At 49.5% G+C, this 26,102-nt stretch overlaps 1 protein-coding gene across 6 annotated transcripts in view; it reads right to left on the bottom strand.

Annotated features, from left to right (window-relative positions):
• The window catches only part of CAPN13 (calpain 13), a 106,844-nt gene that overhangs the window by 38,568 nt on the left and 42,174 nt on the right, over positions 1 to 26,102 (bottom strand). For all 6 annotated transcript variants that reach the window (XM_059891293.1, XM_024998778.2, XM_059891292.1 and 3 more), the window contains 7 exon segments: positions 24,737 to 24,870; positions 18,072 to 18,246; positions 17,052 to 17,126; positions 10,587 to 10,672; positions 6,223 to 6,297; positions 4,072 to 4,217; positions 1,962 to 2,101 (listed from right to left, as the gene is read on the bottom strand). In XM_059891293.1, coding sequence (XP_059747276.1) covers positions 1,962 to 2,101; positions 4,072 to 4,217; positions 6,223 to 6,297; positions 10,587 to 10,672; positions 17,052 to 17,126; positions 18,072 to 18,246; positions 24,737 to 24,870 — 831 coding nt within the window.

Here is a 26,102-nt window from a genome sequence, read left to right as displayed (position 1 = left end):
GGGTGAAGTCAGCAAAAAGTCATTTATGGAAAGGAAAGTCACAGAGTCAATGGGAAATCTAAAGAATGCAGCTTGGAAGGTGGGCAGGAATGAAAAGAGACGGCTACACAGCTGGACACCACCACCGGATCTGACTGCATTGCTGCTCATGGGCCCAAAGATTTGCTGTAAAGAATCCTTCAGCTGACCCCACGTCCTTTAGTTACTTTCTCAAGACTCGAGCCCTAGAGTGACCAAGAATATCTGATTGGACAAGCCTGGCCCAACAGTCTACTCCTTTGTATCCAAGGGCTGGGAGAGGCAATATTTGACCTCTTTGCTGCAGTGGGAGACCAGGCCCTGCCTAGTCCCCGCCCACATGGAAAGGGTTCACATGTACCCAGTGGTGATGAAAAGGACACCTGTCCACTACAGGATCCAACGATGTTCTTTTGATAGTCTCTGCTGGTTTGAGGCACCTCAAATGTATGGTCTTTTCCATTGATTTCATGCAACTAGAAGTGGAAATGTGTTCAGAGATAACAGGATCCAAAAGGTTCTCCACCTTCTAGAACCAGAAGCATTGTTTTTCTTTGCACTGTGAGCATCACCAGAAAGGCACATGCCTAAGTCCTGCTGAGAGCTTTGGTCCTGGGGCCACAAGTTCTGGTCTCAGGCACACCCCTGTCACCATCTTGCTGCACCTTGGGTGGGACATTCATTCTCCCTGACCTGTGACTTCCATATCTATAAAAGCAGGTGTACTAGGGTTTTTGAGACAATGAATGTGAACACACTTGGAACTCTGAAGTTCTCTATCAGCAAGGCCTTCCTATTAGAGTGAACCATAGCCAGTACACAGGACTGTTTCAGGACCCAGGAGTTCTGCCTGTCCATGAGGGGGCTGAGGCCCTAGATGTGAATATTGCCTTAGTCTCGGCTAACATTCCTGGGCTCCATCCTAAAGATGCCATAATCAGAGCTCCAGTCACACAGATGATGGGTGTACTGAAGGCCTGAGAGACATCTGGTGCCCAGTTCCCTGTTCTGCCATTAACTCTGACAATGTCACTTCACCTCTGACATGGGGACAGAGGATCCCAGCATCGGATGTTTGTGCAGAGAGGCTGCAGGGTGTATGCTTTGAGGACCCTTCACTTGATCTTTGGGATGCATTAAATTATTTGGGAAAGGAGAAGGGATCAAGGGTGTCAGATTTTCTTTCATAACTCCTTTATTTTACATGGCATTTTTAAAAAAAAAGAATTCCCTGATCATCTACTCACAGTTAGGGTGTGTGCAGGTGAGTATGAGTAGGCGAGGGGAGGAGATGACCCCTTCAGAGCTGAAGGGCTGGCTGGGAGAGCCATGAGAGGGGAGGGGAGGGGAGGGGAGGTTGGGTAGAGAGGAAGGCCTGGCCTTGGATGAGTGGCCAAGCAGATGCTTGTAAGCCAACCATGGAATTTCACCAGACTTTAGTTTCAGCGTGAGAGAAAAATGCACCTCCCGGATGTATACCCAGGACTGTTTTTTTCCTTAAACTCTTCCCAGAGTGTAACCAATGATCCTCAAACATTCCTGGGTATACGAAGTCTCCAGAGAGCTCATTACAATGCAGACTTTCAGGCTCTGCCCAGGGGAATTGACTGGGACTCAGCAGGCTGGAGGGTGGTCCTGGGAATATGCACTGTTACAACTGCTGGCCTTGGACCAGATTACTTTTTGAGGAACAAGCATTAGAGCCACCAGCATACCAGGAAATTGTGACAAGTGACAAGGACAGGAGGTGTGTCCCATTGCACTCTTCTGTCTCAGGTTTTCCTGCAAATTCATAGACTCGAACCAGGTGAACTCAATTGCCCTTTTGGTTTTATCTCTGAGTCTGTTGCCAAGTGAAATTTCCCAGGCTAGTCAGTTGCTTTCTCCACCCAAGGTGTATGGAAATGTCCCCAAAGGGCAAGCCCTGAAACATACTGCCTTACCTTGAACACCTCATACTTCAGTGGAAATGTCCTGTCTTTTGCCTTTAAATTTTGTGGCCCAATGTTGAAGGACATGATGACATTGTTGTTTTCCATGCTGTCTGGCACAGAGAAGATGTATTGCATGCCCCTCTGGTATCCTGCATGAAAAACAGCAGTGATTGGACCTCAGCTTGTCCCTGGGGTTCTGGGATGGGACCATGATCACTTCAGAGAGCCAAGCCCAGTTCAGTGGGTTGTGGAAGAAACTCTGGATGTGAAGACCTACGACCAGGGTTCCAGTCCCCATAGTTACTAGTTGTGGCACAAGCTGCTTTATTTTGTGAGCCTTAGTCTCTTCTTAAAAACAAGGAGGGAAAGTATAGTTCCTATGTAATGAAAATGTTTCTTACACTGTAAAATGGAGGGCTATTTTTACAAAAGGCTTCCCTGGTGGCTCCATGGTAAAGAATTCGCTCGCCAATGCAGGAGATGTGGGTTCAATCCCTGGATTTGGGACGATCCCCTGGAGAAGGAAATGGCAATCTACCCCAGTATTCTTGGCTAGGAAATCTCATGGACAGAGAAGCCAGGTGGGCTATAGTCCATGGGGTTGCAGAGTAAGACATGACTTAGTGACTAAACATAAACAATTTTTATAATAAGTGGGATTCCAGAGGCCTCGGGTATATATGAGCTTATGCACTGGGGACAACCATGGAGCCATGAAATGATGTCAAACCCCCAAGCACACATGAAGACAGAGGAAGAGAGGCTGAGAGATGTCAATTCATAGAACTCTGCTACCCAAGTGTCCTCACCAAAGCCAGAGGGAGATCACTAATGTGAAAACCATTAGATTCAAATGCGTGGGAGATAACATATGAAAAATAAATGAAGATAAATCAAGATAGAGATGAATTAGTAAACCTCAGAAGGTTAAGGCACAATTGGGAAGCTCTGAAAGGCAAAGAGGGAGACATATATGACCTCACAGCTTTGTGAGGATCAAAGATGATACACTCAAGTGCACTTAGCAGCACATAGCCGGTGCTGTTGGCTGCCTCCCTGCCCTCTCTCCCTTGTAAGGAATTACTAAAGATGGCGGCAATGTATAATTCTGGTTAGTTCCTCGACCTGCACTATATCTAGGGAAGAGTGCTTTAGCCCCACAGTTGGGTAGATGGAGCTCAGGAAGATTAAATCAGTCAACTTGCTGCCTAAGAGTGACTCAGTGACTTCTTAGAATCTGCCCATGGCCTCCTGGTGACTAGCTTCTCTGACCAGCAGAGTGAAAAGACGGGGGAGGGTAGGTGGTGAGATCATTCAAACACACTATTCTTGGCAGGCTGGGGCCAAGGAGAGGGAATGCGCATGTCGAGGTGCAAGTGCACACACACACACACACAAATACATTGTTTGCATAGCCTTTCCTATCCAGGTGTGTAATCACACTCAGGTTCATCTTCAGAGGGTGATATTTCACTCATCCATGTCACAAATGGGGAGCCAAGGCAAAGTGAGACTATGTCACTCACTCCCTTAAAATCTCATCAATAAAACTCATCTTCCAGGAGCCCAAAGACAGGCTCTGAGGTGCCCACCTCTGGGACCTCAGTACAGTGCTGCAGGCTGCAAGTACCAATCAACATCAACCAACAAGGGCAGGAGTATGCTCCCTGGTGCTGGATGGGGCTTTGTGGCTTCCAGGGGCAGACAGAGATGACTAATTTCACTGGGAACAGTTACAGAGACTTAGGACAGAGAGACCAGAGCCACAGAGCCAAAATGTGGCAAAGACAATGGTTGAACCCAGGCCCTGACACATGTCCAATGTTCTTCTCACAGCCCTCCCAAAGTCCTGGATAATCACTGAAGTGCAGTGGCCCCATTCTAGTCCTGGGAGGGCTGTGGGAAAGCAAAAAGCCAGGGGAGGCATAATTGAGAGCCTCCCACCCACCCCCTCCAGCAATCATTTCTCCTGGAGAAACACAGTTGTCCCTTTGGGCTGACAAAGTCCTCCCCTTCTTTAGACTGATGGTCTAGAATCAAAGGCCCCTGAGAGCTTAAGCCAGGAAAGGGCAAGAGCTGGCAGCTTCTCACCTGGTAGAATAATTACTGTCATAGCTACCTTCAGTGTTTCCTGGAATTAAGTGGTCCTTAAACATCATTTGGGACCATCTTTCATGGGGCGTGCTTCCATGGTCCAGGCTGATTGGAACTTGGTTACATATAAACAGGCCGAAGAAGTTATCTCGGAAATCTTGACATGACATCCTGTTATAAACAGAGACACATCGCTTTAGTGGAGGTTCCCATCCCTTTACTGTCCCTTTGCCTGTCAACTACAGTATCCACTGATTTACCACTGTCCTACCCAAAGACCAGAACCCCATTCTGGTTCGTTTGCGGGCAAACGCCCTTCTGATTTCTCCTGGGAGGACAAGTGAAAGCGAAAGTCGCTCAGTCGTGTCCAACTCTTTGCAACCCCATGGAATAGTCCATGGAACTCTCCAGGCCAGAATACTGGACTAGGCAGCTGTTCCCTCCTCCAGGGGATCTTCCCAACACAGGGATCCAACCCAGGTCTCCCACATTGCAGGCAGATTCTTTACCAGCTGAACCATCAGGGAAGCCCAAGGACACAGTCAAATTATGGGGAGGACAAGGACACAGTTAAATTATGGGTTCCACAGGCCCCTTTTCTGACCAGCAAGATGACTGTCAGTCTCTTTCTGTCCTGGGTCCTACACTCTGCTAATAAAATCACCTTTCCATAGGCCCTTTGCCAAATGCACTATTGAAGTCTCGTGCTTGTGTGTGCTCAATCTCTCTGCTGTGTCCAACTCTTTGTGACCCCATGGGCTGTAGCTCGCCAGGCTCCTCTGTCCATGGGATTTTCCAGGCAAGAATACCGGAATGGGTTGTCATTTCCTTCTTCAGGGGATCTTCCTGACGTAGGGATGGAACCCGCATTTCCTGTGTCTCCTGCATCGCAGGTGGAGTCTTTACCACCGAGCCATCTGGGAAGCCCTTATCAGAATACAATGGATTCAACACCTAAAATCACGCCTGTGATTAAAGTTGCAAGACTGGAAATATTTTTCCATCTAATTTATATTTGTCCCTCTGATTCTCAATTACTTAGACCTAGTCTCTTTTTCACACACGCTAAATTTTATTTAAATATGTCGCTAAAAAAACTAGACAATTCATCAGAGAAATGTCCATCTTATCCTTTACAATGTGAGTGTAGGGCTGAGGATGTTTTTTAAATTTTTTAAAATAAAAAATTTTTAATGTTGTATTAAGGTTTAACTTATTAACAATTTTTCAATAGTTTCCGGTGGACAGCAAAGGGACTCAGCCATATATATACACGTAGCCATTCTCCCCCAACTCCCCTCCAACACCCAGCCTGCCACGTAACCCTGAGCGGAGTTCCATGTGCTATACAGTGTGTCTTTGTTGGTTGTCCATTTTGAATACAGCAGTGTGTACAGGACCTTCTCAAACTTCCTAACTATCCCTTGCCCCTGGCAACCGTAAAGCTCATTCTCTAAGTCTGTGAGTCTCTTTCTGTTTTGTAAGTTCACTGTATCATTTCTTTTTAGATTCCACATATAAGGGATGTCATATATTTCTCCTTCTCTGTCTGACTTAACTTCACTCAGTATGACTCTCCAGGTCCATCCATGTTTCTGCAAATGGCATTATTTCATTCTTTTTAATGGCTGAGTCAAATTCCATCGTATATATGTACCACATCTTCTTTATCTGATGATATGTTTTAAAGCATCTAGTCTTACATAGCTGCTGAGTGATGACACTGACATCTTACTCAGAACTCCAGAGAGAAGGCTGGGAGGTTAACCTCAAGTTGCTCTTTTACGATTCATGCGAGGAAAGACTGTGGCACTCCAGGGTTCCAAAAAGATGGCAAAGAATTTACATGCCTGATAACCATGCATCCTGGTTGCCAGGAAACTGCTGATTTCAAAGCTTTAGTGCCAATATTCCTTTTCACCATTAACATCTGCTGCAAGTTCTAATACTTCAAAGCTGAAAGACCTTTCATGCAAAGAGAGAACACACAGTATCTTTTTCAAAGCTTTGGTGTCTTGGTGGAGAAAATAAGCTCCTTCTATATAGGTCTCTGCAAAGCTAATCCTCATTCTCACAAAAGTTTAGGGAAAGGGTGGGGATTGAGGGTTTGGGCTAACGGTTAAAGATTTAAAATATAATAATAATTTTTAAAGTACCAAACAATGAAATAAAGTACCAAAACTCGCCATTGTCCTTATCCTCATACAGCTGGCTTTTCCGTTGGTCGTGGGTTTCCTGCCACTCTGGAGACCTGGGCGTGGAGAGACAGACCATAGGATGAGATCCCCTAGGATGTTTCATTTCAACCACACGTGCCCTGACAGGGGCCCTTTGCACAGGCCTCCAGAAGTTTCCAGGTGCGAGTGGACAGTGTCACTCTACCTGACGATTCTTTCTATGCTGACAGCTTCTACACTGTCCCCAGCCTTATCCTCTTTCCTGACCTTTAGAATGATACATGCTATGCTTCATCCCTTGTCTCCACCAGAGCCCCACCATGACCTTGAAATCAACCTATTCCAAACCGTACTCACCCACTGCCTTCTCCTATTGCCCAAGTGAGAACATGAAGGGTTATTCTCTCTTGTACCCTCCACATCCAAGCCATCACCAAATATTAATGATGCCTTGATTCTACCTTCTAAACCCCTCTCAAAACCATCCAATTATTTCCATCCTTATTGCTGTGTTCAAGTTCAAGAACCCTCATCTCCCTCATGGACTGGCCTCCCAGAACTCAGCCCTGCCCACTTTCCTATTCATACTCCACACCTCCAATCAAAACGATCTTTCTAAAGCAGAAGTCTGATTATGGCAGTTCCATAAACACATGAAGCACTGCCCCACTACTCTCAGGATGAAGTTCAAACTCTGAAACAGAACTTGACCTCTGCCCACCTCTCCAGCTTTACCTGAGCAGCGACCTGTTCTCCCTGCCCTTGAACTACATACTCCAACAACAATGAATATCTTTGTTTCTTAGAAATGCTGGTCTGTTCGGTGGCCATGGCAGCACCCAACCTCCACCCCACCTTGGCCTTCACCATGATGCTCCCTCTGCCTGGAATACTCCTCATCCTTTCAGTCCTGAAGCCCAATAACTTCTATTCATTTTTCCTTCTAAAAGTTACTTCTGCTGGGAAACCTTCCTTGTCCCCACTGTGGTGCCCCTCCTTTGAGCCCCCACAGCACACTGTACCACTCCTGTCCCAGCACTGAGCACCCTCTGATACTAGTGCCTGTATATTTCTTGTCCCGAATTAGCCTCCAAGGTCCATGAGATCAGTGACATTGCTCAGCACTGCATAATATCATCCGACATAGGGCTTGAACACATGCCTTGGCATATAGTAGAAGAAGTGAAGTGAAGTCGCTCAGTCGTGTCCAACTCTTTGGGACCCCATGGACTGTAGCCTACCAGGTTCCTCCATCTATGGGATTCTCCAGGCAAGAGTACTGGAGTGGGTTGCCATTTCCTTTTCCAGGGGAACTTCCCGACCCAGGGATTGAACCTGGGTCTCCCGCATTGTAGGCAGACACTTTACCCTCTGAGCCACAAGGGAAGCTGCCTACATTTCTTTGAGCCCCTTTTTTTGCAGGGGCGGGGGAGGGGGGGAGAGAAAAAAATACTGGAGTGGGCTGCCATTCCCTTCTCCAGCAGATCTTCCCGACCCAGGGATTGAACCCGGGTCTCCCACATTATAGGCAGATGCTTTACCGTCTGAGCCACCAGAGGAGTCGTATAGTAGAATGCTATAGTTTTATGCTGGCTTAATAAACAATTAAAGCTGTCTGCCTCATTGGGACGATGTGTTCCAGAAGCTAGTCCTAGGGTCTACAGTGAAGGATACCCTTATAGGCAGAAGGGAGTAGCTGTCCCTTCCTTTCCAGCCTGCTCCTCAAAGCAGAGGCATGCTCATAGGAGATGGGCCCCATAGGCACAAAAGTGTAATGAGATCTTTCTCTGGGAGTAACTTCCAGGGTGGGTGGTGGGTCACCTCTGAGCCAGGAGAGCAAGGCAGGGATCACTCAGGCTTCTGGCTGCAGGCTGAGCCAGTCAGATGTGTTATTGTAAAATGGTAATTTTATAATTAAGTGATAATTACATTTTCTGCAGTGTGTAAGGGAAAATAAATGTAGTGTAAATCAATATGCTATTGATTCATGCAAGTTTGCCTTTAAGTGTGTGTGACTGAAATTTCTATTATGGTTGAGATTAGACCATCCACTCTCCCGATCCGTCTCCAGTTCTTAAAAACTAGGGAGGGAATTGACCAGCGCATGGGGAAAGTGAGGATGCAGCCATGCCACTTCCTTCCAGCCTGGTCATTGGTGGGGGATTGTGAACCTCAGCCCTCAGTCATGTGATCCACCAGAGAAGATGTGGTGGGCTCCACCCCCCATTCCTGCTCTTCACACTTCTCTGCCCTGTTCAAAGGCCTTCATGAACCCCAGGACTCTAGGGCACAAATCTAAACTTCTCAGCTGGCACCAGGCTCCCTGGCTCCAGGTCGTGACACATCTTTCTCTCTTGTTCCACTCCCCAGGCCAGCTTCCTGGCCCTTAACACACTACCAATAAATGTGGCTAGGCACAGCAGCCGACACTTCCCTCCCACCTAGGGATCACTTTCAAAGTGAGTTATACCATTTTTTTTTTTTTGGTTGAACTCCATTCAACCCCATCCATCCATCCCTGAACAGACCTGCCCATGGGAAGCTTCTCTTCCCTCACCTCTGGGGTCCCCAGTTGCCTTCACTGGCCATTTGATCTCTAGCACAGGGAAGATTCTGATGCTGGGAGGGATTGGGGGCAGGAGGAGAAGGGGATGACAGAGGATGAGATGGCTGGATGGCATCACTGACTTGATGGACGTGAGTCTGAGTGAACTCCGGGAGTTGGTGATGGACAGGGAGGCCTGGCATGCTGCGATTCATGGGGTCGCAAAGAGTCGGACACAACTGAGCGACTGAACTGAACTGAACTGAACTGAACAGGGACTGTGGCCAGAACATCAGCTTGTGTGAATTTCTTGCCTCTTTCACTCAAGGAGAATGTACTGCAGACACCTTCCCTTCCTCTACTCCTGCTGTCGTGGCCAGCCTCAATCAGGGATTCCGGCTAATCTGATAGCCCCGGCCACAGTGGGCAGCTTGGAGTGATGATGGGGAAGGTGGGGGGAGGGACTTGGTAGCGCTATGGATACCCCTGGGGAAGAAGAAAAGAACAGAGGTACAGTAAAAGGAGGGAGGGCGGCAGGGAACAAAATTGCTTCCAGTGGTTCGTAGTTTTGCAAGTTCATTCCCCTTCTGTCGGGGGAGGGGGGATTAGCTGCCCTTTTTTCAGAGGGTATCTGAGATCACAACAGGTTTACTCTAAGTTAGGTTACCTATTTCCTCTCTCAATCTCTCTCACATTACTACCCTCCAGCCCCACTTGTGTAGGCACCTCAGCTGTTGGGGCTCACACAGGATCCCGGGACCCACACAGTATCATACACCACAAAGCCTGGGGCACAGGGGTCAGGACGGGGACAGGGGCAACACTGGCCTTTACCTCCAGGACACGCTTCTGGAGGTAGCGTTGATGCTCACTGCTTGTTGGGCCTGTTCTCTTGTGCTCCTGAATGCTTTGCATTTCTTTTCTGATCATCTCTTCCTTGTGCTAAGCTGCCTTGGCCTCTGGACTCTTTCCATGGACCTAACACAGGTCCTCAGCGGCCTGTGGATGGGCTGGGCCTCACTGGAGGAGAGGAGCCAAGAGGAGCCAGTCTGCTGTGGCTGGCCCTCCATCCCCGCTCAGGACTGCCGTGTCATTCTTAGTCAGCAAAGGGGTGGGGACCAGGAGTTAGTCCTCCTGGCAGCTGGGAAAGGCCAGCCCAGCTTCCCAGGAACCACAGACCACACAGCGGGGGCCCCACAGGTCAGCTGGGCCAGCGAGCAGCTGCCTGGAACATGGCCACAACTAAGACCCACTTCCCCTCGTCACTCCCACCGCCAGCAAGGTGAGTCTGGACCGATAGGGCAAGAGAGACAAACACAGGTGGACTGAGTCAAAAAACCAGCCAGATCTTTGCCTCAGCGTGCCATCTCCCCCTCTAGAAGAAGGCTTTTCCATCCTGATGACATAGCATCAGCAGGACCTGAATCCCATGGGATCCTTTTATGGGCTGAGGCTCCTGCTCTCCATCTCTGTCTGCCAAGTAGAACCCAGCGTCTGCCCTGCCCCACCCCTTTAAATTTTTCACTTATTCTAGGTAGTATATGAGTTCACTACTCTGCTGTACCCACTGGAGGACAGACACTATCTCTTGTCCCACAGCTCCCATCCCGCAGTGTACTTAGTACAGAGTACACAGTAGGTGTCTAAATGATGCCTGGTGAATGGCATCATGGGAGTGTGTGATGGATGGACAGTCCCACACAGGTGTGAGCTGGATAGGCTCGCAGGGAGGTCCACCTGCTGCCCTCGTAGGCCAGGGTGCTCTCTGAACACCAGGTGTCCATGAAGGAGAGAGAGAAAGGTTTCTAGAAGGCATACCAGTCGCTCCAGCGCCCTCTCCATTCGATCTTGCCCCAGGGGTTCCACAGGCGGATAAGATACTCCCAGCTCCTCCTGTACTCAATCTGCAAAGAACAGAAAAGGAAAACTGTCAGTGTTTCCCAGCAAAAGTTGGCAGAAGGGATATGAATGCAGCTGCTTTTCACCTCCAAGGACTAATTTAACTTCTGACCTCATTTGGCTGCAGCCAGAAGAAAAAACGGAAAGGAAAAAAAAAAAAAAAAATCAATGCTTCTGCCCGTGTGGAGTTGGAATGAGATCGAGAAGAAAATGGTCCTATTTTTTTTCTGCGCAGCACCTTGAAGGCAGGTGCGGCTTCCTCATTCCGTAAGACTGCATCCTAAAGCCTGTGCCAGCTGAGACTGCATGGCTGATAAACACTGAGGATGGTGCTGCCACGGCTGCAGAGGGGAGATCTTTATGGGTCCCCAGCCTCCTCCACATCTTGTTGCAGCCAGCATCTCTATTCCACAGAAATAGCTGCTTCCTGGCTGGCAGCCCCTTGGGAGCTGTGCTGGGGTCTCCATAGCACTGTCCTGAGCAAGGCCAATAGAGGAGGCTGATCTGAGCAGGAAGAGGACTGCCTGGGAACTGAGCCCTCGCCCAGCCTGCAGCTGGGGCAGGGGGCAGGGTGGGTGCTGCACCTGGCTCTGGCAGCCTGTCTCTGTAGGGGCATCTCCTGAGTGCTCTGAAATTTCCTTCCTTCCTGGGGGGTGGGGGGGTGGAGGTGGAAGGGGTCACATCATTATCCCTCCCAGATAAGGAGGCCAGCAAACCACTAAGGCCAGAGGGCAGGACTGTCTGTTGCAAGTTAAAACAATCACAACCCTTTGAACTTAACTTCCTGGATCCAGTAGGCCTCTGCCTGGGGAGAGGAATTAAAGCATGATGGAATTGCAGCCGTGATATTGATCGGTGTTAATGTTGTCGGAAGAGACAGAGGGGTGAAGAAGGGGAGGATTTGTTCACCAATTCCAGGTCAGAGGAGAAAGTTCTGAGTGGAATATTTCCACGTGGAAAAGAAACGTGTGTGAAGGCAGGCCCAGAGCCAGGCCTGACTGAGCGTGTGATGTGTGCTATAGCCTTCAATCCTCCCAGGTAGATGTTCATGTAACCCCTGTCTTGCAGAGGTGGAGAATGAGCATGGGAGAAGCTAAGCAACTTTCCTAAGGCCACAGAGTGAGTGGCAGAGGAGGAATTCCGATCCTCACCACGGTCAGTCTCCAAAGCCCAGGCTCTTAATTTTGGAATTGGGAGTGGATAAAGGATACAGCTGCTCCATGGCCCAGCTCATTCTTGGATGTGGCTGAGACTTTGACCTTGCATGGAAACCCTGGGCGAGCATGTGATTACCAAAAGGGTGGTGCCATGAAGGAGCAAGAGGCTTCCCTGGAGGCTCAGATGGTAAAGAATTTGCCTGTAAGGCAGGAAGCCCGAGTTCAATCCCTGAGTGGGGAAGACCCCCTGGAGAAGAGTATGGCAACCCATTCCAGAATTTTTGCCTGGAGAATTCCATGGACAGAGGAGCCTGGTGGGCTACAGTCTACAGGGCTGCGAAGAGTCGGACACGACTGAGCAACTAACACACATACAGGAGACAGCAATGGGGTCAGAGAAGGGCACATGAACCTAGCTTGCGTACAGTTCTTTTCTGTCTACTCCTGTCTGGCTGACACTGCAGTGGAAGGTACTCTGACTTTTAATGCCACATGAGATGGGGGTTCCCCTTCTATGCCCCATCCCCTGGGACCCCAGGCTTTGTACATGGTGTATTACTAACCGCCAGCATATGATGGAGCCCATGGAACAGGGATGTGAGAAACAATCTTCTGGTGGTCCAAAAAGCTTAATAAGCCACCCTTAGTGCCTAAGGGACAGTCAGGGGCTCAGGCAGGCACGGGAGAAGAGCAGCCAGTGACTGGAAGGGGCTGAGGCAGCGCTAAATGATGCGTGCAGAGAAACACACATCCCCTTGCCCCGGGGAGTCACCGACCCAGGTAGGTGTGTAGTAAAAAATGCCAATTTCATTTATCTTCCTGTCTGTGTCCCGCCCAGAGGGAGGATGAGCAGATTAAAAAGCATGCTGCATTTATGGGCTGGTTTAATCTTAGCACTTATGGTCAGAGTTATAAGCCCCTCTTTCTGAAGGAAGAATCTTTAATCAAGTTCTTGGGTCCTTGTCTGACTGTGTTACTTCTTTCTGACAGGGCTCTGTTATCACATGGGCCTTGGCCAAGGGGCTCAGGAGTCACCTTCAAGGCCAAGGTCACAGCTGCATCTGACAATGGGTGAGCTTTCTTGCATCACTTTCCTGGCTACTGACTGTACCCTGACCCTGGTCAGATCTCTCAGAAAGTGGGCACAGGGAAGAGGTGATCCAGGTCATCTTTCCTAGGATAATAATTCCTTGAAAGTATCCTCTTGAATGTGAGTTCAAGGTGGTTAATAGTGACTCCTAGAGAAAATTGTTTCATGGCTAACAGTAGATTAAAACCAAGCTGCACTTACGTTGTTAATACAGGCCTTCTCAGAGACTTTATGTGCTAACATCCAAATACTGCTTTCACAGAGCATCTCACCAGGTTGGGATTGATGAGAGCACACGTTGGGAAGTGTCAGTAGCCACAGAATGGCAGGAATGGCGGGAATGGACCGTGCAGGACACACGGTTTTCATCACCTACTGTCACAGGAGAATGTCCTGTTCAGACTGCTTAATGCATTGTAAGAACAACTCAAAGCATGTGCTGTGGGGGGAAAACATCAGGGCCATGAGCAGCATCACCAGGAACCCAGTTCAGTTCAGTCGCTCAGTCGTGTCCGACTCTTTGTGACCCCATGAATCACAGCACGCCAGGCCTCCCTGTCCATCACCAACTCCCGGAGTTCACTCAGACTCACGTCCATCGAGTCAGTGATGCCATCCAGCCATCTCATCCTCTGTCGTCCCCTTCTCCTCCTGCCCCCAATCCCTCCCAGCATCAGAGTCTTTTCCAATGAGTCAACTCTTTGCATGAGGTGGCCAAAGTACTGGAGTTTCAGCTTTAGCATCATTCCTTCCAAAGAACACCCAGGACTAATCTCCTTTAGGATGGGCTGGTTGGATCTCCTTGCAGTCCAAGGGACTCTCAAGAGTCTTCTCCAGCACCACAGTTTAAAAGCATCAATTCTTCGGCGCTCAGCTTTCTTCACAGTCCAACTCTCACATGACCACTGGAAAAACCATAGCCTTGACTAGATGGACCTTTGTTGGCAAAGTAATGTCTCTGCTTTTCAATATGCTATCTAGGTTGGTCATAACTTTCCTTCCAAGGAGTAAACGTCTTTTAATTTCATGGCTGCAGTCACCATCTGCAGTGATTTTGGAACCCAAAAAAATAAAGTCTGACACTGTTTCCACTGTTTCCCCATTTATTTCCCATGAAGTGATGGGACCAGATGCCATGATCTTCATTTTCTGAATGTTGAGCTTTAAGCCAACTTTTTCACTCTCCTCTTTCACTTTCATTAAGAGGCTCTTTAGTTCCTCTTCACTTTCTGGCATAAGGGTGGTGTCATCTGCATATCTGAGGTTATTGATATTTCTCCCGGCAATCTTGATTCCAGCTTGTGCTTCCTCCAGCCCAGCGTTTCTCATGATGTACTCTGCATAGAAGTTAAATAAGCAGGGTGACAATATACAGCCTTGACGTACTCCTTTTCCTATTTGGAACCAGTCTGTTGTTCCATGTTCAGTTCTAACTGTTGCTTCCTGACCTGCATACAGGTTTCTCAAGAGGCAGGTCAGGTGGTCTGGTATTCCCATCTCTTTCAGAATTTTCCACAGTTTATTGTGATCCACACAGTCAAAGGCTTTGGCATAGTCAATAAAGCAGAAATAGATGTTTTTCTGGAACTCTCTTGCTTTTTCCATGATCCAGCAGATGTTGGCAATTTGATCTCTGGTTCCTCTGCCTTTTCTAAAACCAGCTTGAACATCTGGAAGTTCACGGTTCACATATTGCTGAAGTCTGGCTTGGAGAATTTTGAGCGTTACTTTACTAGCGTGTGAGATGAGTGCAATTGTGCAGTAGTTTGAGCATTCTTTGGCATTTCCTTTCTTTGGGATTGGAATGAAAACTGGCCTTTTCCAGTCCTGTGGCCACTGCTGAGTTTTCCAAATTTGCTGGCATATTGAGTGAAGCACTTTCACAGCATCATCTTTCAGGATTTGAAATAGCTCAACTGGAATTCCATTACCTCCACTAGCTTTGTTCATAGTGATGCTTCCTAAGGCCCACTTGACTTCACATTTCAGGAGCCCAAACCCTGGCTAAACCCACACTTGGATTCCCCAGTTTGCCTCCCTGAATTTGCCCTAGAAGTTTACTTGGCTACTCTGTCACTGCCATCCCCAGGCCCAGCCTTGGCAGGACCTACATTCCACAGCCATCCAGACCTCTCAATACACAAAGTGCCTTCTCCCCTGTGTTCAGAGAAGAATCAGAGGTCATTTCAATGTATGAAAAGGGCCTTGTCAGGAATGGCCGGCACATCACACAGGTGCCACGGCTCTTTCCTTCCAGGCCCAGCAGAGATGTCACTCATTGATCACAGCTCTCTTTTCCAAGTCTGGAAGCAGAGCCAAAGTCTTGTTGACACAGTTATCTAGGCAGCAGTGCCGGGATCAAGGCTGGCACATGAGAAAGCCAATTTGCTCTCCCTAGCCCAGAATTGTCCACATCTGGGGTGGGGAGCTTTGGGGAAGCGGAGCATCCATCCATGGTCAGATGTGATGACAGTACTGTCTGTCTCCACTGAGAATTCAGAGAAGGGCATGGCCAGTTCCAGATGAAGTGCATTGGAGCCGTTGAGACTGGGCTCTTCTGTGGCCTGGGTTTGTCAGGGCCTCTTTCTTGCTTCTGAGAAATATTTGAGCTCCTCACATACGTTCTATGATGGAGGATCTGTGATGTCATTTTCACAGGCCAAGGACAAAAGCATTGATTCACTCAGGCAAGTGCCCACATCCACTGATCCAAGAGCATCTATTAGGTGCCTACTCTCCTCCAGGTGCTGTGCAGAGGAAGCATTCTGGTACTGATTTCCTTAGGGAGGTAGGCAGGCGGGCAGGAGACAGAAGATATTGCCTCTGTTTTGCAGATTGGAACATTCACCCAAACACAAAACAGTAGAGCAACTGGCCTTTGGTCAATGGACAAGAGAGACAGATTGGCACAGGGAAAGGAGATACGAGAAACAAGCCAGAAATAGAAGCTGAGGCTTTGAATTCCTTGCTCCATAAATACATGTGAAAAATGGACCCTGGGGTTTGTAACTCTGTCTCTAAGGGCCTAGAAAACATTATCAGACCTCAAGAGCTGTGAGAAATAGAGGGATCGGGGTGGGGGGGGTCATTTGTGGGAAATCATCACAAGGCCAGGAAGGATAGCATGTCTGCGTGGTAAGCATAGATGGGAACTGAGGAGACGTGGTGTCTGAGCCCAGCCACTGCAAGCAGCTATGCGACCCTGACCTTCCCCGTTCAGGCCTCGGGTTCCCATTTATGAATGGAGGAGGCTGGACTTAAGTCATGTTTTCCAGAATAAATGCTACTGCACACACTGGTGACATGCATTTTTGTCCAACCCAAGTCGGTTGTTGCCTTGGGGAGAAAGACTATCCCCCAAGAGCCACCCTCCCTTCTTTGGTGGGAATAAAGTTCTAGCTGGGCATATGGCGGCCCTACCAGATATGTTTTCCAGATACCCTTGGGCCTTGGGGTGGCCTGATTAGGTCCAGACTCATGGGATCTGAGAGGCCATGGTGTGTGCCTGTGCTGACATATGCCTTCCAGATGGGTGTGTAAGTGTCCCTAGCCTCTTTCTCCTCCCCAGGCTGGGAGATGAGGAGACGGGAGGCAGCTGCCCTGGACTCACAGGTAGAAGCTCCATGTTATAGGTGGCAGAGCCACCTACCAGCTCTGGAATCGCCTGCTCACCTGAGACGTGAACTTGATCTTGTTTGAGCTCCTACATTTTGGAGAGTCTTTGTCATAGTTAAGTTGGTATGTAGCAAATAAAACCCTTTTGGGGCAAACTTTCCTCCAAAGTCAATTGGGTAGCTATTCTGCTTTCTTTTGGGGCTAATCCCCCAACCTGGCTAGACACTCAGCCTCTCTGAGGTCATTTAAGGAGAGTAAGATCTCTGGTTTGGCCTCTCTGAGGTCATTTAAGGAGAGTAAGATCTCTGGTTTGGCAGGGTTGTCCCTGAGGGATGGGGATACCAGACGCCAGAACGTTTGGACGAATAGAGGGAATGAGGTTGTCCGTGACAGCCTGGACAAAGCGGAGGCAAGAGTGATCAGTACCCATTTCAGCTTTGCTGGGCTCAACTTGGCATGTGATTCTGATTCCTGCTTAGGGGAGCAAGAACTCTGGGGCACCGTGTCCACAGGGAGCCTTACCTGCTCAGCGCCAGTCACCGTGTAGGCGTGCCGGCTCACCAGTCCATTTGCCATCGTCACGGACTCGCTTGTGGGCTTCAAAGGAGGGAAGCAGACCAAGCAGTAAACACTCATACATTCTTCAGAAAAAACCCAGAAAAGCACAATTCACTCAGCAGCTGAGCTGGGTCTAGATGACAAGCCTCCCACTGACTCACGCTGGAACGCCATGTGTTCCTGGATCTTTTTCCTAGAGAGGAGGAGTTTGAAGGCTGTAGGGTGTCTGAGGCCCCAGCACTTCATACCTCAGGAGACCACTCTATGACAGACAAAAGCCCACTGGGTCCTGAGGACCTGGGCTGCTTGCTTTTCTCTAATGGCTTGTTATCAACGAGACATACCCCAACACATATCTTCTGGGCATTTTGTGGGAGTCGGGGAGACCTGCCACCTCCAGGCCGTGAGGAATTGGGATTTAAAGTGCATTTTGGTTTCAGGTGGTGTTTCAGACCAGGGGTGTGTGACTCAAAGCCCATTTGGTTAAAGGGTGAAGGAAGGATCCGCAGGGATAGGGCATTGGCTGCCTTGGAACTGAATCAGATAATTTGGAGGGTCAGCCGAGCTTTTCAGAATGGGGCATGCTGCCTTTGGGGTGCTGCCTTTAGAGCCAGTGAGAACAAAGGGCCTCCCCTGATCACTCTGAACCCCACTGCTTCTGGTCACAGGAAGCAATGGGCAAAGGCTTCAGCATTAGACAACAGCATTTGAAGCCCTGCTCAGCCATTTACTGGCTGTGTGATGGTGGGCATTTCACCTAGCCTCTCTGAGCCCATTTCTTCTTCTGTAAGTGATTTCTGTGATCCCTGTTTCAGATGGAGGGCCGTTGTGAGGATTAAATGAGGCAGTGTCAATAAAGCACAGCATCAGTGCTCCGTGGTGGTCACTTGGCCATTCCCATTACTAACTGAATGGGCCAGTGGCTGAACACTCTGGGGTGAGGAAAGGCTCGAACCAGTGTAACAAGATCCCTGATCCACTCACCCCGGCCAGGGTGCTGCAGGTCATCAGAGAGCCTGCCTCCGCGGCTGTCTTCACCATCGTCATCAGGTCAGACGAGGATGAGTGCAGGCTGATGTTGGTGACCACCCCTCCCGTGAGGTCCACCAGGGCATCGGGGAGGTAGCCATAGTGCAGGTTGGCATAGGACCCATGAAACCTGAGAAAGAGGAAGGCAGATCAACCCCAGTGGTGCCTCTGGTGCCTCCAGGAAGGGAGATAGCACACTGGACCTCTGTGTATTTCCCAGGGGAAGGATTTACCAAACCACCCCTTGGCTGTGGCCATCCGCCCAACTTCTGCTCTCCTGGATAAAGATTCTAGCAATGTGCCACCCTTATCGCTTCCTTCTCCTGGTCCCCTGGGCAGTCTCACAGGTGGCAGCATTATATAGAGGTTAGGAATGCAGGTGCTGGGGCCACAGGCCAAGGGTCAAACCCCAATTCCCCAGATATTTAACTACTTGACCTTAGATAAGTTACTTAACCTCCTAGGGCTGGGCTTCACATAGTGCCTGGCATGTGGAAAGCCTTTAATAAAGACTGGCTGTTAATACAATGAGGATCCACTGTTTCCTGTTTAACAACAGTGGTAAGTACTGGCTGTGTGCAGGGTACTTTGTATTCAAAGACAGGTGAGACCTCTGTCCTCCAAGAGACCACAGTCAACAACTCTGATGCCCTCTGTGACCATAAGCAGCCTTAGTCCTTACTCTTGTGTGAAGCTTGATGCAGAATTCCCCTTTCCATCCTCAGAACTAACCCTCCCCCACCCCAAGAATCATCAGGGAGGTGATGTCACTGAAGGTAACACAGGTGAGGACGAGGCCTCCATACACATCCCCAAAGCAAACCACCTAAACTTTCAGACCCGTGCTCCACAGTGCCTCTCCCACCCTCCCATGGGGTTTCTGCTTTGGGACCCACACCCTGAGAAAAGCCCAGCCTTATTGCCCCTATCTTGCCTTCCTCCCAATTTTCTCCCAACTGCGGCAGCCCCAATCACCTACTGGTGAGGCAGACAGTCTCAACTCAAGAGCCAATCTGCTTGGGCCAACTCCTGGCCTCCCCTGTCATGATGTCTCAGGCTCGGGCAGGAGGCTGAGCTTCTCAAGGCCCCCTCTGCTCATCCAGGGAATGGGCTGTTGCAGCGGTGCTGCCAGTAAAGCACACACAGCATGTGGAGAGGGTCTGGCTCACGGAGGTGTGCTTTGCATGGGCACAATCGGGACAGCAAGTCCCTGCTTCCCTGCTCCTACTGTCCCCCATGAACAGCAGCACTTGCCACCGAGATGCTCTCCCCTTCAAAGGACATGTCAGGTTGCTTGGCCTACCTCGGGTGTCTCTTAATTATGAAAGTGCATGGATCAACTTGGAACAGAGACGAAGTGACTGGGGGTTCTGGGAAAGTTTCTGAGAAGGAACACAACTCTGAACTAAGTTTTATCCAAGTAAAGCTATGGTTTTTCCAGTAGTCATGTCAGGATGTGACAGTTGGACCATAAAGAAGGCTGAGCACTGAAGAATTGATGCCTTCGAATTGTGGTATTGAAGATTCTTGAGAGTCCCTTGGGCTGCAAGGAGATCAAACCAGTCAATCCTAGAGGAAATCAACCTTGAATATTCATTGGAAGGACTGATATCGAAGCTCCAAAACTCTAACCACCTGAAGCAAAGAGCTGACTCATTGAGAAAGACCCTGATGCTGGGAAAGATTGAGAGTAAGAGAAGGTGCGGCAGAGGATGAGATGGTTGGATGACATCACTGACTCAATGGACATGAGTTTGAGCAAGCTCCAGGAGTTGGTGATGGACAGGGAAGCCTGCGTGCTGCAGTCCAAGGGGTCACAAAGAATCAGACATGACTGAGCAACTGAACAACAAGGACAGTGGGACAGACACTCTGGGGAGGAAGAACAAATCAGGGAGGCTCTGGAGCTGGAAGAGAATGGTGGAGCGGGGCCAATGATGGACTGACTGGTGCTCCTGGGAGAGGCAAGATTGATAGATCACGGGGAAAGCCTACAGCAGGGGCCAGATGGATGAGGTCATATTCGATTTGAGAACTCAAATTCCTGTCAATGGGGTGACCTGGGAAGATTACTGTGGGGTCCTAAAATACAGGCAGGGCAAACCCACAGCAACATGGAGGTGAGCCAGACTGGGTGGGAGACCCTGCCTCCCATAGTCAAAGGTGTCTGGTGGGCATGTTCCCCACCACTGCCTGGTCACTTGGGCCCTGGCAAGGGATCTCAGCTTTCCTGTCCCCGATGGGCAAGCAGTGGCCAAGCCCCTCCCAGGGAAAGCCCTGGCCTTGGCTTGTTTTCTGGTGATGAAGGTCAGGCGTGGGTCCATTCTGCTGCCGCCTCTACTGGGGCCCATGGCCTCGGATAAGACCCCTCCCAGTCCTCAGCCCTTCACCTGGACCTGCTCCGGGGCCCCTCAGACACCCCTCTCTCAGCATACTTCCAACTCTGCTGTTCTCTTCCCCTGAGACCCCCAAAATTCACATAAACCCACTCCAGCAAACACAGATCAAGCAGCCGCTCTCAGCAGGACACTGTCCCAGGTACAAACACCATGGATGCTGAGAAAGCCTTGTATTAATGAAAGCAAAGAACCCACAGAACCCAAGGGCCATTCTACAGGAAACAGATGACAGACGGATCTCAACTTGTTATTAAACCGGTTCTAAATCTTATCTCCCTCTCTCTGACCAGGGTTATGTTCGGTATTAGACTCTTATCTCTGTAATGTTTGCTGAGTCAACTGCAAAGCTTCCCTTTGGTCACGATTGTGCCCAGGTGGGTCTCAGTATATCTGACTCACTTGATTTTCCACATGTTTTCAGGCTCTGGGTCATAGATTAAGAGGGTGCTGAGGGTGCCGGAAGGTCACCAAGACCAGTGAACCAGTAAAGTTGCTCAGTTGTGTCTGACTCTTAGCAATCCCATAGACTGTAACCTACCAGTCTCCTCCATCCACGGAATTTTCCAGGCAAGAGTACTGGAGTGGGTTGCCCTTTTCTTCTCCAGGGGATCTTCCTGACCCAGGGATCAAACCCAGGTCTCCTGCATTGCAGGCAGATAGTTTACCGTCTGAGCTACCGGGGAAGCCCAAGACCAGGGTTTTAGAATCTATTCCAGAGCCCACCAGCATGACCCACCTCCCTTGCTGCCACACCCCCTTCTGGCTTCAAATAGAACCTCACCAGAGCCACACCAGAAAGGCCCTGCTGGCTCTGTCCAGTCACTCCAGGGCCACAACCTCAGTGTCTACAGGCCTTGTCTTGTTATCTGGGCTTCATTCTCAAATGCTAACATCCAGCTCTTCCTGACACTGGAAATGAGCAACAGCTTCAGTTAGGAACAAGGTGGCTCAAAAGAAACAATGTACAAAAACAGTACTTGCAATGCACCCTCCAGAAGGACAGGGACTGGTGGTGGTCTGTAGGGTTGTAACCATTTCTTAGGGCCCAAGACTGGACGGTCCCCGGTCTTCAGTCTTGCCAAATAATGTTGCCTGATCACACAACCAAAGACCTCAGTAGACTCAGGTTAATCCCTTGCACCTGCCACCACATCACTATTCAGAGTCTTGGCTTCCCCATCCATCATATGAAGCTTTGGTTAGGAAGATCTTTGGGGAACTTGATTCCAGAACACTCTCCACTACTCATTTTCTCCTGAAATGTGTGGTCCCCTGGCCTTCTGTCTCCTAGTATTGATTCCTAGCTGTGATGTGTCCCTCACCTGTGTGGCTCTTGATGCTAGCAACCTCTTACACACATATGACTCTTGTATCTGATGTCAGCAACCTACCCTCAGCAGCCATCACAGAGACATCAAACGAAAGGGGAAGGGTCCACGGCCAGCAGCCTCCTCTCGCTACGTCTCCCTGATGCCTGTGTTTCCTGTCCCAGCAGTGGCTGAGTGTTTAGACAAAGAGCTCTCTCTCTGCTTTTCAGACACGAGCTCACAGATCCTGCTTGTGTTTCAGGGACATGGCAGCTCTTCTCAGCCTCCTCGGCTGACAGGAAATAGAAGGGGAGGGAAAGACAGAGAGCGCTGCGTTTGCCGCTCCTGTCACCAAGCCTGTCACCTGGACCCAGGAATTCTGAGAGAGCCTGGTTTTCACCCCTCAGCTTCAGCCTCATTTTAGGAAAACGTCTCTCTACCTGACAATGATAGGAGAGAGGGAAGAATTCAGATGTCAAATCAGATCCAGGAAGGATGCTGAAAGGCTGTAATTCTGAGTTGCAGGGATCCCAAAAAGGATGCTAGGCAGCCTACCAGATTCTGTCCCCCACTCTCCTGTTTTGTGACCTCTGGGGAAAAAAGCCAGGCAAATATATATATTTTTCCCTCCACATCTGACTCACTTGACCAATTCATTTCCAGACTCCCCAGCTGCAACAGTGTTTCAAAGTCTGGAATCCACGTGTTCACTCAGTATTGTCTACACCCTGGGAGGGAAAGAGGACCATCTCCACTCAGACATGTGGGTTCTCCATACTTCTTCTGCAATTCTTGTGGGCCAGACACTGAAGCAAAAAGAAGCAAAAGACAAATCCTTTTCTTCCAGGACTGGCAGTATAAGGGATGATGGACAGGCATGTGCCTGGGGAGGACAGATCTGATCCCAGCTTGGCCTCCAACACTGTGTGACCCTGGGCAAGTCATTTCATCCCCCACCAGCCTCGGTTTCCTCATCTTTCAGAGAAGGTAGGCTTTGATGCTGACAGAGGCTCCCTCTAGCTCTGATGTGCTCTATTTGATTTCCTCCACATTCTACAATCCCCTTCTTTGGATGGAGGGAAAAGCTTTTAAATAGCTTTGGAGTTGGCAACATTTTCTCCTGCTCTAGATTTCTTCAGGGGGTTCAATGTGGATTCTGAGTCCAGTTTCCCATTTCTTTTCAAGCTGAATGACAGCTTTAGGTCAGCTGTTAACAAAATGGGGTCAAAGTCATCACTTCATTCTTGAGCTCTCTAATTCTCCAAGTGAACCATCTTGCTCCCCCCCTTTCAATAAAGGAAAAAAAAAAAATGAAGCCCTGGAATGGTGAACGCTAAATCCACCCAAGAAAGATAATGGCAGTATTTGCATAAGAAGCTTAGAAGTGAATTAACCTCCCAAAACATATGGATTGTTTCAACCACCTTGGTTGTTTTCTGGGCTTCATTCTCAAATGTTAATGTCCAGCTCTTCCTGACACTGGAAATGAGTAACAGCTTTAGTTTTGAACAAGTTGACTCAAAAGAAACAATGTATAAAAAGAGTGCTAGCTATGTGCCCTTCAGCAGGACAGGGACTGGTGGTGGTCTATGGTGTGGTAACCATTCTTCAGAGCCCAAGACTGGCCGGGGTGGGGTCTTCAGTCTTGCCAAATAACCTGATCACACGACCAAAGACCTCAGTAGACTCAGGTTAATCCCTTACACCTGCCACCACATCACTGTTCAGAGTCTTGGCTTCTCCATTCATCATATGAAGCATTGGTTAGGAAGATCTTTGGGGAACTTGATTCCAGAACACTCTCCACGGCTCATTTTCTCCCGAAATGTGTGGTCCCCTGGCCTTCTGTCTCCTAGTATTCTTAGCTGTGATGTGTCCCTCACCTGTGTGGCTTTTGATGTGGCTCTTACACACATATGACTCCTGCATACCCAACCTGGGCCAGCCTGAGCATCTCTATCCCAGCATGCAGTGCAGTGCCTAGACTATGACTAAAGGCACAATAAACATCTGCTGAATAAAATCAACCCAAATTGTGCAAGTGAAGCACGTGACTTGAGTTTATAGGTACTTCAGCTTGTGAACACCAGAAAATAGTCCTTGACACAGGGTGTTTAGACCATATAATAATAAGCAGCTCCTGCCCTGCCCCTCACATATAAATCCAATCTCACGGTACCCACACCAGGCCCCAGACTGTCTGCTGGGGTTGCTGCTCATATCATTCCCATTGTTGGGGATGTCCATGCCCCCACATCCCCTCTCCTTCTGCTGAAATTTCACCCATCCTTTAAGGCCTCGCTCTCCACCACCTCCACTGTGCAGCGTCAGCTGACTCTCTGTGAGTCAGAAAGTCAGAACTGCTGTCTCTCTTCTCTGCCCTCTCAGCAGACTTTGACCATGATATTGTATTTTATTTGGGCCTGTACACCACCCCTAAAATAATACCACTGTCAGTCCCTATTTCTGTCCAGCTCTGCCCTGCCCATCCCGCGCTATGTGCCTCTGGGTCCCTCCCAATGCTTGTGTCTAACACACCCTTGCACACGTGGTTATTTATATAGGATGTCCCACCAGGTGGCAAAGGCTCTGAGGCTCCCAGGGGCATTGCTTGAATTGAGCAGTGTTGCCAAAGGTCTGAGTGACTTCACTTTCACTTTTCACTTTTCTGCATTGGAGAAGGAAATGGCAACCCACTCCAGTGTTCTTGCCTGGAGAATCCCAGGGACGGCGGAGCCTGGTGGGCTGCCATCTATGGGGTTGCACAGAGTCGGACACGACTGAAGCGACTTAGCAGCAGCAGCAGCAGCCAAAGGTCTCAGGACCGACTGGTGGGGAGCATCTGTCAGGGCTAGTGGCTGGGCAGGCAGGGCCAGTGTCCAGGCCCCAGGCATAGGGACAAGACCATCCTTACTTGGCGTAGGCCTTCTCCAGCAGGCACGGCCAAAACTCTCGCTTGTTGCGAGGTTTGACAAAGAGGTACTCGTTGTTCAGGACAGGTAGGCGATCGTCAATGACCACTTCCACCCACTGGCCACACCGCCAGAACTGGAGGAGAGAGAGCAAAATATATGCCTTAGTAGAGCTGGGGCAGGAGGAAGGTGCTGACCCCCAGCCCAGGCCAAAAGATTACCACCGTCGCCGTATGGCCACTACCGTGCGACAAGTCTATGCAGATCAAAATCGCAGCCCAGGTTGCAGACAGGGGACGGGCCTGTCATCTCCACTGACAGGTGAGTCACAGGTCGAGTTAATCAAGGAAAACACAGTCGGGAGGAAGGCGTCTCGGGTCTAGCTGGACTTTGCTACTAATCCCTGCCTCACCTTGGCATGTCCTTTGTGAGCTCTGGACACACGCAAGATGCTCCAGGTACATCTTGTGTACAAAATGGGCACGGCGGGAGCAGATGCTGATAGCAGAGGAGAATGGGTGACTGGGAGTGTCCTGATGGGGAAGGACAGCCTTCAGGGAGCTGGAGGCTCGAGGGAAGACGGGCAGGATTCCTGCAGGTGGCAAGGAGGCGGGAAAGCATCCCAGATGGTAGCCACAGAGTGGGCAGGGCCCGGAGGCCAACAAACGTGAGGTTGCTGGGGAGGACTGAGCAGGTTGAGCCTCGCCCTGGCCCTCCTATCCTCATGTCCAGCTGGCCCTGCCATCAGATCAGCAGCAATGAAGCGGGCTGGCACTGCTGCCGCCAAGAGCGCAAACGAACCAGATGTTCCTCTCCAAAACAGACTGGTTTAATCTTCAGCATTCAACTCTTAATGGTTCACCCGGGGACACTGCCAAATGATGAAAATTCATAACAAAACCAGCTTTTTGGAGTTTGTTTGCTGGTCTCTGGATCAGCAACAGGGCTTCTGGTCTTAGGCCTGAGTCTTGACGCAGGCAAGCCTCTGACAGCGGGGCTCAGAGTAAGGCCGGGTGGATGTGATCCATCACCTGCTCGTGGTGAGGGGGAGCCATCCTCGTGGCCATGTCCACAGCTGAATGTCCCAGGTGTTGGTCTGTTGCACCTGCATGAGGATGCATTATCGAAGCAGAGATGGAGACCAAGACAGAGATGTCAGGGGAGACAAAACAAAGAAGGTGTTCTTGTGGTCTTTAATGAACCAGTCCACTGGAGCTGGTGTTCTCACAGCTGTGGGTCTGCATCCTCACTGCAGTCAGACGCACAGGCGGGTGAAGTGGGGAGCCAACAGAGATGCTATTATAGTGAAATCACTGAACATGTCTGAAGCACGAAGGAAGATAACCCTGACTCTTGGATGGAGGGTAC

This window comes from Bos taurus, chromosome 11, assembly GCF_002263795.3.
Source record: "Bos taurus isolate L1 Dominette 01449 registration number 42190680 breed Hereford chromosome 11, ARS-UCD2.0, whole genome shotgun sequence".
NCBI lineage: Eukaryota > Metazoa > Chordata > Mammalia > Artiodactyla > Bovidae > Bos > Bos taurus.
This window is presented reverse-complemented; position numbering and strand designations above follow the sequence as displayed.